At 43.0% G+C, this 12,366-nt stretch overlaps 2 protein-coding genes across 3 annotated transcripts in view; one reads left to right on the plus strand and one right to left on the minus strand.

Moving 5' to 3' along the window:
• Positions 1-2,466: 2,466 nt before the first annotated feature.
• On the minus strand, positions 2,467-7,768 carry tstd3 (thiosulfate sulfurtransferase like domain containing 3). The gene is made up of 4 exons (XM_020452554.2): positions 7,512-7,768; positions 7,145-7,330; positions 3,592-3,751; positions 2,467-2,981 (listed from the first exon to the last, which is right to left on the minus strand). The coding sequence occupies exons 1-4, from the start codon at positions 7,636-7,638 to the stop codon at positions 2,924-2,926; spliced, it is 531 nt and encodes a 176-aa protein (XP_020308143.1). The 5' UTR covers positions 7,639-7,768; the 3' UTR covers positions 2,467-2,923.
• A 1,467-nt stretch (positions 7,769-9,235) lies between these two features.
• usp45 (ubiquitin specific peptidase 45) overlaps positions 9,236-12,366 on the plus strand; it is a 45,659-nt gene continuing 42,528 nt past the window's right edge. The window contains exons 1-5 of one of the 2 annotated variants that reach the window (XM_020452561.2): positions 9,236-9,539; positions 10,613-10,721; positions 11,429-11,598; positions 11,804-11,904; positions 12,208-12,308. In XM_020452561.2, the coding sequence (XP_020308150.1) occupies positions 10,619-10,721; positions 11,429-11,598; positions 11,804-11,904; positions 12,208-12,308 (475 nt within the window). In that variant the 5' untranslated portion in view covers positions 9,236-9,539; positions 10,613-10,618. Of the gene's footprint in view, positions 9,540-9,932; positions 10,226-10,612; positions 10,722-11,428; positions 11,599-11,803; positions 11,905-12,207; positions 12,309-12,366 lie in introns of those variants that run through there. The other variant, XM_031792501.1, reaches the window with a different exon arrangement.

Raw genomic sequence — 12,366 nt, forward strand, 5'->3', positions numbered from 1 at the left:
CCAGTTCATAGTGTTTGTAAGACTGATGGATAAGCAGACAGAGAATCAGGTCTGTCCTACACAATATATTTCTATCTGAATGTGTCACAATATTTCTATCTGAATGTGTCAATGCCCTGCTGAACGCAGCTCAGATACAATCTGAAGCCAAAACATATCCCATATTACCATATCAGCTACCTACGGTACCCTGCACAAAGTACAAGGTTCACAGCGATAAAAACATTATCATTTGGAGTTGATTACTTATACAACGTGTGGATCTAATCCTGGATTCTGATTGGTTAAAACTGCATTCTAGCCAGAGTCTATTCCACAAGTTACTCTGTTCCATCTGACTGTGCAATCCACTGTCTCATCAGCCCAGCCACACAATTTATACACTAGATCTACACTGTAAAAAGCATGGAGACATTATCTCCCATTTCTTTTAGACTAGCATTTGGTTTTCAACCACAGATATTTGTTTGAACCTTGCTGTCTATATCTCCAGCATTTGCAACATTGTTTCAATATTGAAATTCGATCTCCAGCTGTACCAAAGTACTGAACGTGTCGTTGGTAAGGACGAGGCATTTCTCAGCCATTCAAAATCATGAATCAGCACAATGTTTATGGATATATACAAAGAAATGTCAATAGAAAAAAACAAAATGGAGCTGGTTTGCTGTCATTGCAGCTTCAGTTTGAAGTGATTACGTTAGTTGGCTAACGTTTCACAGCTATCTCTTCTGAACAGTGGCCTGGTGAGAGAGCAAATACACTACATTACCAAAAGTATGTGGACACCTGCTCGTCGAACATCTCATTCCAAAATCATGGGTATCAATATGGAGTTGGTCCCCCCTTTGCTGCTATAACAGCCTCCACTCTTCTGGAAAGGCTTTCCACTAGATGTTGGAACATTGCTGCGGGAACTTGCCTCCATTCAGCCACAAGGGTATTGGTGAGGTCGGGCACTGATGTTGTGTGATTAGGCCTGGCTCGCAGTTGGCATTCCAATTCATCCCAAAGGTGTTTGATGGGGTTGAGGTTAGGGCTCTGTGCAGGCCAGTCAAGTTCTTCCACACCGATCTCAACAAACCATTTCTGAATGGATCTCACTTTGGATCTCACTCTCACTGTGCATGGTGGCATTGTCATGAAGACACAGGAGAGGGCCTTCCCCAAACTGTTGCCACAAAGTTGGATGCACAGAATCGTCTAGAATGTCATTGTATGCTGTAGCATTAAGATTTCCCTTCACTTGAACTAAGGGGCTTAGCCCAAACCATGAAAAACAGCTCCAGACCATTATTCCTCCTTCACCAAATTTTACAGTTGGGACTATGCATTCGAGCAGGTAGGTTGTCCTGGCCTTCGCCAAACCCAGATTAGTCCGTCGGACTGCCAGATGGTGAAGCGTGATTCAACGCTCCATAGAACATGTTTACACCACTTCAGACGATGCTTGGCATTGCGCATGGTGATCTTAGACTTGTGTGCGGCTGCTTGGCCATGGAAACCCTTTTCATGAAGCTCCCAACGAACTGTTATTGTGCTGACGTTGCTTCCAGAGGCCGTTTGGAACTCAGTAGTGAGTGTTGCAACCGAGGACAGAAGATTTTTTACACGCTACGTGCTTCAGCACGCGGCGGTCCCCTTCTGTGAGCTTGTGTGGCCTACCACTTTGTGGGTGAACCGTTGTTGCTCCTAGACGTTTCCACTTCACAATAACAGCACAACAGTTGACTGGGGCAGCTCTAGGTCTAGCAGAACTTTTACAATCTGACTTGTTGGAAAGGTGGCATCCTATGACGGTGCCATGTTGAAAGTCACTAAGCTCTTCAGCGATCATGGCAACAGAACATTTAGAATGAACGACTGGGTCGCATCCATAGACAAAAGGACTTAACGACTGGGTCGATACTCTGGCAACCGAACCGATAGAACGAACAACCAGCCGACTTGGGTAGTAACCCTAGATGTGTGTCGGACTATATGTCATGGAATAATTAATAGTATGAATAAATTCATCAAAATCATGTTTTTAATTAAAATATGTCAATCATTATTTGAATGTTGGTAACCCATTGTATAGAAATGATAATGCCCTCAAAGCTGGTGTTTGGAGGATATATTAGCATGGCTTGCTAATAATACCCATGGCAATATATATAATTTCCAGTGTGCCTTGTATTTTGAAGTGAATTGTAGAGTTACCACCCATGACAGAATTTGTTAGTGGTTGTTGAATTATTTCATTTTCAAGACATGGTTGTTGAACTTGTTCATTTTCAGTCCTGTGGACTTAGCCAAGTGAATTCCTATTCGAATCTAGCCAGTGTTAGGACATCCAAGAGTTGGAATGTTTATTCATCTGCAACCTTTATTCAGAATGACTGTTAGGGTTAGGAACATTAATAAAAGGAGACTACCATTTAACCTGGAACAACCATTTCAGTAACAGGTGCAATAAATCAAACTAACTGATTGAATTTGTTTATTTATCTTTATGTAGCATAAGATATTGAAATGAATCAATGTACAGGCAAAAACACTATTAAACAATCCTATTTTTTTTTGCTGCAGTAGAGCATGCTGGGAAACAAGATAATGATGGGCGTGAATTTGATGGTAATGTTTTACGTTCCACAGAGAAACTGACACAATCACACTTGAAACTGGTTATTAACACCCAACAATGGGTTTATTTTAAACCACAGTCAATTTCACTCTTGAATCAACAGGTAACAGTGGTCAATTTGCTGTGTACATTCCCTCTTTAATGATATAAAGCAAAATTGGCTATTTATGGATTACCTTCCACAATAATCTGAAATGTCAGCTCAATCTTGATTGATTAAATAAAACATTAAAACTTCTGGTATGATAAAGCAAAATGACTTCCAAGAATGGCACAATTCTTGAGCCTCCCAGACAATCAGCTTTCCTGTTCACATTTTGCCCAATCTTGCCATCCACCTGCATAGTGTTGTGCGCTAGAAAGAGAGAGAAAAAGAAGAGAATAAGTGAGCGATTAATGTTTATAGAACTGGGCAGTAGGAAGCCTAGTGTTTAGAGCATTGGGCCAGTAACCGAATGGTTGCTAGATCGAATCCCTGAGCTGACAAGGTAAACATCTTTCGTTCTGCCCCTGAACAAGGCAGTTAACCCACTGTTCCTAGGCCGTCATTGTAAATAAGAATTTGTTTTTAACTGACTTGCCTCGTTAAATAAAGGTTAAATAAAAACGGATATAATGAAACAGTCCCTGTTTTTCACAACTACAGCATAAAAAAAATCTATATTTCCATGTACTTGATCAGATGTTTTGGTACTGTATGTGGCACTTCCCCATGGTGCTGAGCATGCTGGGTAAAGCACTGTTGTGTAAGAAAGTGAAATAAAACAGGGAGTTCCCTAAATGGGCCTTAAACAAAATTAAGTCAAGAGCTGAATTGTATTTTCTATAGCATGAAAAAGCATGACATGAGGAAATCTCTAAAGTGAGAAGTTATTTTTAGCCTATGCATTTTATGTCAATATGATATAGGCCTGCAATGGATAGTATGGTACTACTAGTAGTGTGTGGATAATGCAGTCTCTCACTCTTTATATCCTAGAGAGACGGCTTGGTCTAGGGCTTTTTGGCTCCTGATCCCAGCCAGGCAGGAAAAGACAATGTGGTCTGTCGGCTGGGGCATGTCTCCACCATACTTCTCCTTGAACTCCTCAGGGTTCAGCTGGAGGGCAAGGTTCACTTGTCCCACTGCAATGGAATGGAAAAGAACAGTATACAACAGAACTGAGGCATAAAGAGCAGATTTCTTTTTTTTTTACACGATTGTGTCCTATATTTATCATCTCTATCTGCAAAATCGTCTTTCAGTAGCCTATGTCCCTAACAGTGTCCTAGGAATGTCAAAGAGGTTGGTGGAAGTCCACGAGAGCTACTAGAAGTTGCCATATCATAAAGTGTTTGTTTGCTATGAAATGTATTTGTTTTTGTGCCAGAAAATCATATTGTAAAAGAAAAGGTGAGCGGCACACACTAGGAGTGCAGATGCAATAATTTAATAACCAACGTTTTAACAGCGAAGCTGTCTCCATCAGGATAACACAGCGGCTCACGAGTTTATATATACACTGAACAAAAATATATAAACACAACATGCAACAATTTCAATGATTTTACTATGTTTACAATTCATATAAGGAAATCAATCAATTGAAATACATTCATTAGGCCCTAATCTATGGATTCCACATGACTGGGCAGGGGCGCAGCCATGGGTGGACCTGGGAGGACATAGGCCCATCCACTTGGGAGCCAGGCCCAGACTTTTTCCCACAAAAGGGTTTTATTACAGACAGAAATACTCCTCAGTGTCATCAGCTGTCTGGGAGGCTGGTCAGATGATCCCGCTGGTGAAGAAGCCGGATGTGGAGGTCCTGGGCTGGTGTGGTTACAATGTGGTCTGCGGTTGTCAGGCCAGTTTGGAAGTACTGCCAAATTCTCTAAAACAACGTTGGAGGCAGCTTATGGTAGAGAAATTAACTTTAAAATCTCTGGCAACAGGTCTGGTGGACATTGCTGCAGTCAGCATGCCAATTGAACACTCCCTTAAAATGTAGACATCTGTAGCATTGTGTGACAAAACTGCACATTTAAGAGTGGCCTTTTACGACCCCCATCACAAAGTGCACATGTATACAGTAGTTTGAAAGGACACACATAGGTGTCTGTAATCATGGCTGGCTGAGGCTGGACTTCATTGGTGGATTTACAGATAAAATAGAACATATAAAAAAGCATGACTGATTACATATGATCATACCGCCATAATCAAACAGGAAAAGGTTCATCCAGAGGCGGCGCTCCTAGTGGCCGGGGACTTTAATGCAGGGAAACTTAAATCAGTTTTACCTCATTTCCATCTCCAAGTTAAATGTGCAACCAGAGGGAAAAATATACACACCCCAACCAGAAGCCATGGATTACCCGCAAAATTCACACTAAGCTAAAGGGTAGAGATGCCGCTTTCAAGGAGCACTATGCCCTCCAACGAACCATCAAACGGGCAAAGCATCAATAAAGGACTAAGATCGAAACGTACTACACCGGCACCGACACTCGTGAGATGTGACAGGGCTTGCAAATTATTAGACTACAAAGGGAAGCACAGCCGAGAGCTGCCCAGTGACACGAGCCTATCAGACGAGCTAAATAACTTCTATGCTCGCTTCAAGGCAAGTAACACTGAAATAAGCATGAGAGCATCAGCTGTTCCAGACGACTGTGTGATCATGCCACGCTCTCTGCAGCCGATGTGAGTAAGACCTTTAAACAGGTAAACATTCACAAGGCAGACAGATTACCAGGACGTGCACTCCGAGCATGCGCTTCCCAACTGGCAAGTGTCTTCACTGACATTTTCAATCTCTCCCTGTCCGAGTCTAATACCAACATGTTTTAAGCAGACCCACATAGTCATTTAGACAGGTTACCTTAGTGTTCTTGGGTACAGGGACTACCGCCCCGTAGCACTCACATCTGTATCCATGAAATGCTTTGAAAGGCTGGTCATGACTTACATCAACACGATTATCCCAGAATCCCTAGACCCACTCCAATTTGCATACGGCACCAACAGATCCACAGATGGTGCAATCTCTATTGCACTCCACACTGCCCTTTCACACCTGGACAAAAGGAACATCTATGTGAGAACATTAATCATTGACTACAGCTCAGCGTTCAACACCATAGTGCCCTCAAAGCTCATCACTAAGCTAAGGACCCTGGGACTAAACACCTCCCTCTGCAACTGGATCCTGGACTTCCTGATGGGCCACCACCAGGTGGTAAGGGTAGGTAGCAACACATCCGCCACGCTGATCCTCAACACAGGGGCCCCTCAGGGGTGCGTGCTCAGTCCCCATCTGTACTCCCTGTTCACTCATGACTGCATGGCCATGCACGACTCCAACACCATCATTAAGTTTGCTGATGACAACAGTGGTAGGCCTGATCAACGACAACGATGAGAAAGCCTATAGGGAGGTCAGGGACCTGACCAAGTGGTGCAAGGACACCAACCTCTCCCTCAACGTGACCAAGACAAAGGAGATGATTGTGGACTACAGGAAAAGGAGGACCAAGCATGCCCCCATTCTCATCGACAGGGCTGTAGTGGAAAACAGGTTGAGAGCTTCAAGTTCCTTGGCGTCCACATCGCAAAAACAAACTAACATGGTCCAAGCACACCCAGACAGTCATGAAAAGGGCACAACGAAACCTATTCCCCCACAGGAGACTGAAAAGATTTGGCATGGGTCAACAGATCCTCAAAAAGTTTTACAGCTGCACATTGAGAGCCTCCTGATGGGTTGCATCACTGCATGGTATGGCAATTGCTCGGCTTCCGACCGCAAGGCACCACAGAGGGTAGTGCGAACGACCCAGTACATCACCGGGGCCAAGCTTCCTGCCATCCAGGACCTCTATACCAGGCGGTGTCAGAGGAAGGCCCTAAAAATAGTCAGACTCCAGCCACCCTAGTCATAAACTGTTCTCTCTGCTACCACACGGCAAGCGATACCGGAGTGACAAAGTCTAGGCCCAAGAGGCTTCTAAACAGCTTCTACCCCCAAGCCATAAGACTCCTGAACCGCTAATCAAATGGTTCCCCAGATTATTTGCATTGTCCCCCCCTTCTACGCTGCTGCTGCTACTCTGTTTAATAACTACTCTCTCTCTCTTTAATAACTCTACCTACATGTACATATTACCTCAATACCGGTGCCCCCGCACATTGACTTTGCACCGGTACCCTCTGTATATATATTATTTGTTACTTTTTTTTGTTGGTATTTTCTTAAAACTGCATTGTTGGTTATGGGCTTGTAAATAAGCATTTCACTGTAAAGTCTACCTGTTGTATTCGGCACATGTGACAAATAACATTTGATTTGAGATGTAATTTGGCTACAAAGCCCACAAACATTATTTACAATGGATAGCAAAAACACAATCACAAGAATGGCTTCAGATCAAACTCTACGTCATATTGTACCATGTTGCAGCACATTTTACAATATGCAGATTTGTTCTTTAGAGGTTTATGTCACGAGACAGGTCATATTGAAAAGGATAACTCACGAGGTACGTTGATTGACCCCGGGATGTTTCCGTACTCTCGGAGTTCCCACGGCTCCCGGACATCTATTACCACACTTGTTCGGGTAGCGAGTAGTTTCTTTAATTGATCGTAAGAGACATCAGTTTCTGGCAATGGGGATGAACTGAGACTACGTAACACGTACACTTTGTGGGTGGCATGGATATCTGAAAGATATAAAACAACGGTTGTTTACTAGTGAGCAGAAGAAAAAAAACATTTTGAATGAGTTTTATAGTGTAAGAGACTCACTACAAAAGTTTACAATTAAGCCTCACGTTTTCAACTTCGCTGATTAAACAGCCATAAGACGAGTTATTCATTTCAACCCATGCAAAGCAGACTTACATGATGCACATCGGGAGTGAGTACCGAATGTGTTTGACAGCGCTCTTCGTGAGGCTGGAATGACATTTCGGTTTGCTAAAAGCCATGGAATAGCTGCAGCAAGCCTCGAACAAGCTCTCTGAGCCATGTCAATATTTACACATGAAACTAAATCAAAGGTTTCAAAACAAAACTCAAAAGGACACTACTGTATTGACTGCGACAGCACTGTCGTTTTCTTCTTCTTCTTTGGGTTTAATGACGAACAACACTCAAAAGGTGTATTGCGCCACCAACTGGACGGGGGTAAAATGTTTACAAAAGAAAATTCAACTCCACACGGGAGGCGAAAATGTACATTGATCCACACGCACTTCAACAACAAAAAAAGTAACACAAATATATACTTTCCCAACCCTTCAGTCCTTCAAAAACTAAAATACCCTACTCAGACAGAGAACGTATGGGTAATTGCATACTTGGAGTGTGCCTGAAAGTGGGCGTTGCAAAAAAACATCAGTTGGTGGATCAACAGTGATGAGCGTAACATCAGCACTCCATTACTGGTTAGACCAGCCATAGTCAGGTGCACCATGGCTTAATGTCACCCGGAGCGAGCGTACTGTTATGGGTGTAAATCCATCACTGACCCCTAGGTCTAGGGCTCCTGTGCCTGTTTGCTTCTCAGGTTGTTCTTCTTCCCCTCTGCAGATCCAGAACCAGTCCCAGCACCAATCCAGATACCATTGGCCGGTCCCAGCACCAGACCACCCGACGAAGTGCAGAGGGAACAAACACCAGACCTTCACCCGGAGCAAGCAGACCACAGGGGAGTGCCACAATTGACCTCCAGGTCTAGGGCCCCCTTGTGTCTGCTTGCTCTTCAGGTTGTCTTTCCTCCCCTCTACAGATCCCGACCCCACCCCAGTTCCCGGTGCTGAGTTCCTGTTTTCTCAGAGAACCACAGTGCCAACACCAACCCCTGGTTTTCCAACATTGATACCACCACAATTTCTAACCTGGCCCCAACACCAACCCAGGTTTTCCTTTTCCCAGGCCCAACACCAGCATCAACCCTGGATACAGCACTGACCAACCAGAATTGCCACCTTCATCCAGCAACTGCCAACTACACCTTCTCCTCCCCAAAGACACATTGTGGACTGAATTGACTGGCAGATTTGTCTCATTCCTTTTTTTTAATTCATTGATTTCTTTGCTTTTTTTTCTCTTTACTTTTGTTTGATTGGATGATCATTTGGTTTGCTTTAATTTAATTGATTACTTATAGATTGAATAGTTGATTATTTAGAATTTTTACTTGTTGAACATTTTAAACTGTAATGAATATCGGAATAACCAAATATTAACATAGCAGGTTAAGAGAACTAATGTAGCAGCGTATGAGAATTAATGTAGCCGTTTAGGATAATTAACGTGGCAGGTTACGATAATGAGGATAAGGTTAGGAAAAGGGTTAGGTTTAGCTAAATGTACCTCTTCAGATGCAAAATCGTTCAATCCCAGAACGTGTTCAACTGCAAAACAAGTGCCGTCCTTCTGACTGGCATGCGCAACATTGCGCGTGCACCAAAGTGTACATATCACACCAAAGACAGTAAAACGCACTTCTCAAATCAAATCTGTCGTATGTTTACACAAGCATACACATTTTCATAAGAATATAGCTCCATAATTTACTTTACTACCATCATAACTTCGCTTTTCCTGCTAGCTGTGTTTAACCTGAACGAGCCACCATATTGCGTCACATGTTGAGTTCACCAATTTGACTTTTTGTGGGTTCAGATGGTAGTTCTCGATGTTCCCAATCGTTTTAGAAAGTCAAGTTTATAACTGAAACTGTATTTAGCGTTTTGAACACTAGCTACAAGTATTCTATGGACTTTCGAGTTTCTTGATTTGTATGACATACAATACAGTTCTCAATCGTTTGAAATAAGCTGCGACACTGCAGTGTGTTGACATATTAGCTAGCTAGCTAACTTGCTTGCTCATTGGCCAGTTTCAGGGCAAAAAAAAAAATAGGTGAGTTGTTTCACGTTTGCAACAACATATTTTTAAAATCATCAGAGGCAATGTGGTATGCCAGCTAGTAGCAAAACGCGTTTAAAACCACGAACTCCCAAGTTAACTTAGCTAGCTAACGTTAGTCTATATGGCGACCCCTTTGACAGTACTAGTAACTGTTAGCTAGCTACCTGTAACGTCAGTTAACTTGTCATGTACTGCGTTAGCTAAACGTCACGGTGGCTTGACTTGGTTTTATATTGTTATATTAAGTGTAACCCAGTTAAAATAGATTTGTAAAACACAATTAAAAGTATCATTGTCTGTTTTTGTAGCTATGGCCTTCTACAAAATAGAGCTGTGTCATATGCTTTTGCGTTTGCATCATGTTGAATTTGGTGACTTTATAAATTAGTTGAATGAACCATTGTCGATATCTCTACAGAACAAAATATTTCAGCTATTGTTGTTTAGATTATTGTGTGTGTGACTGTGCCCTCCAAACGTTTGTTCAGTCTGGAGGCCGGGCATCATCAGTCTTGCCTCTCTACAGCTCTTACCCACACTATATTCAACTAATTCTAATTGTGGCGGCCATTCAAGACCATGACTATGTGATTCTTTGAATCTGGTGTTGTGTTGGGCTGGGCGGAAACAAAAGCCTGCACATACAGCAGCCCGTCAATGCCAGAGATTCCCAGTAAGTAAGTAACCTTGCACGAGTTGGAGCGGCTCATAAGAGCAGATCTCCTGTTTCTGTAGCGTGAGGCAGCTTAATGAACAAGTATATCCCCTGGACGGGATGCTAGTCTATTGCAGGTCCTTACTCCCAATCTATCTCCTTAATGCTGGGTGCCATTTTTACTGTCTTTAGTATGACTAGGTCAGGGATCGAAATCCCAACCTTCCAATCTCAGGTGAACACTCTAATCACAAGGCCACTGAGTTGGTTAGAGTTGCCCAGCCCTATACTAAATCATGCAGCAAAGCTCTTAGATTTGCCTTCATTGTTTTCTCTTGGTCCGGTCAGTTTTGGGCACTGCTTAAACCCCAGAGTGGTACTGATATTCCTATGTCTCTCCAATCTACAGCTACAGATGCGGCTAAAGGATCCCTTCTCGTTGAAAGTAGTCGGCATGACTAAGCGGACTAACAAGCCAAGGAAGCCTCGAGATGAGGAGTCGTCGGACGAAGTTAGCGGTAAGATCATGCTCCCTGTTGTGATGGAAAAAAAACATGTTTCTATATAGGCTGCCTAAAAAAGTTAAATTGACCCAATAAGCCTTCCTTCCATATGTTCTTTTTTGATTTTTTATTTCACCTTTATTTAACCAGGTAGGCTAGTTGAGAACAAGTTCTCATTTACAACTGCGACCTGGCCAAGATAAAGCATAGCAGTGTGATCAGACAGCAACACAGAGTTACACATGGAGTAAACAATAAACAAGTCAATAACACAGTGGGAAAAAAAGAGTCTATATACATTGTGTGCAAAAGGCATGAGGAGGTAGGCGAATAATTACAATTTAGCAGATTAACACTGGAGTGATAAATGATCACATGGTCATGTGCAGGTAGAGATACTGGTGTGCAAAAGAGCAGAAAAGTAAATAAATAAAAACAGTATGGGGATGAGGTAGGTAAATTGGGTGGGCTATTTACCGATGGACTATGTACAGCTGCAGCGATCGGTTAGCTGCTCAGATAGCAGATGTTTAAAGTTGGTGAGGGAGATAAGTCTCTGCTCTAGTAATGGATAGTCCAATCATGTCTGATTAATTCTATGGCAGGGGACTCATGTAGTTCAGATTATGCCTTTATTTGACATCTATTGTAAATCATGGTCATTAAGGGATTTGTAGATGCTGGGTTAGCGAGCAACATCAATGTGACTTCTTGCTCCTCAGGGCTGACCTGCCAGCATGTCAGCAAGGCGGTGGACCTGAGCTCAGTCAAGAAGGCGGTGACCTCGAGCATGTGGTCGATGTGTTCAGATTGCCTGAGGGAAAGGACTATGATAGATGGAGAGCCAGCCAGTGGCCACGACATCCTCGTATGCCTCAAGTGCGGCTTCCAGGTGAGCTTGGACTTTGAAATATTTTATCTAAGGTGGGAGGATGAAGGTTCTATCAGTATGTTGATGTATGAATTGCTGCACTTGACATGCGATTCGGAAATGAAACACTGTTCGTTTCATTTGTAACAATCTGACTGGCAAAGAGTATGGATGGTGGTAGCCTATCTAAGAAATGGTGATCCAGTGACCTTTACCCCTTTCACAGGGCTGTAGCCAGTCAGAGAGCCAGCACTCCACCAAGCATCACCAAACCCTCCACCCTGAGTCCCACTGCATCACCGTTAGCCTCGGCACCTGGAAGGCCTGGTGAGGACCCTACAGCAACACATGGAACGTACAGATTATAACAGGACGACAATAAAAAAAAAAATCTGCCATTCCAAAGAGGCTGATGTAGCACTATCCCTTTGTCTTCACTGTAGGCAGAGGATCTTGAACTGAAAAGTTATTTGAATATTTGCATTTTGCCTACATTTTGCCTCAGAATCTCCAGTAAATGTTGTGAGCGGTAGTTATTCACACCACCTAAAATAATGACAATTTCATATCCGTAAGCTGATGGCTGTGTTTGTTGCTCTTTCTCTCGCTCTCTCTCCAATTTGTTCACAGGTGTTTTGAATGTAACGAAGAGCTCTCCACTCACTGCAATAAGAAGGCTTTGGCCCAGACCCTGGACTTCCTACAAAAGCACTCTGTCAAGGCAGCCTCAGGTAACACGTTCAACACCTGACAAGGCCAGCCACTCAATGAAAGGTGATACATTTGACG

Source organism: Oncorhynchus kisutch, linkage group LG2 (genome assembly GCF_002021735.2).
Source record: "Oncorhynchus kisutch isolate 150728-3 linkage group LG2, Okis_V2, whole genome shotgun sequence".
Classification (NCBI taxonomy): Eukaryota; Metazoa; Chordata; class Actinopteri; order Salmoniformes; family Salmonidae; genus Oncorhynchus; species Oncorhynchus kisutch.

What these genes read in the sequence shown, in the direction of transcription:
- tstd3 (XM_020452554.2), bottom strand. Translation starts at nt 7,638, where the DNA reads ATGGCTCAGAGAGCTTGTTCGAGGCTTGCTGCAGCTATTCCATGGCTT. An exon ending in TCACTCCCGATGTGCATCAT is followed by an intron (nt 7,331 to 7,511) that starts GTAAGTCTGCTT and finishes TATATCTTTCAG; the next exon opens with ATATCCATGCCACCCACAAA. An exon ending in GTCTCTCTAGGATATAAAGA is followed by an intron (nt 2,982 to 3,591) that starts GTGAGAGACTGC and finishes CTCTCTTTCTAG; the next exon opens with CGCACAACACTATGCAGGTG.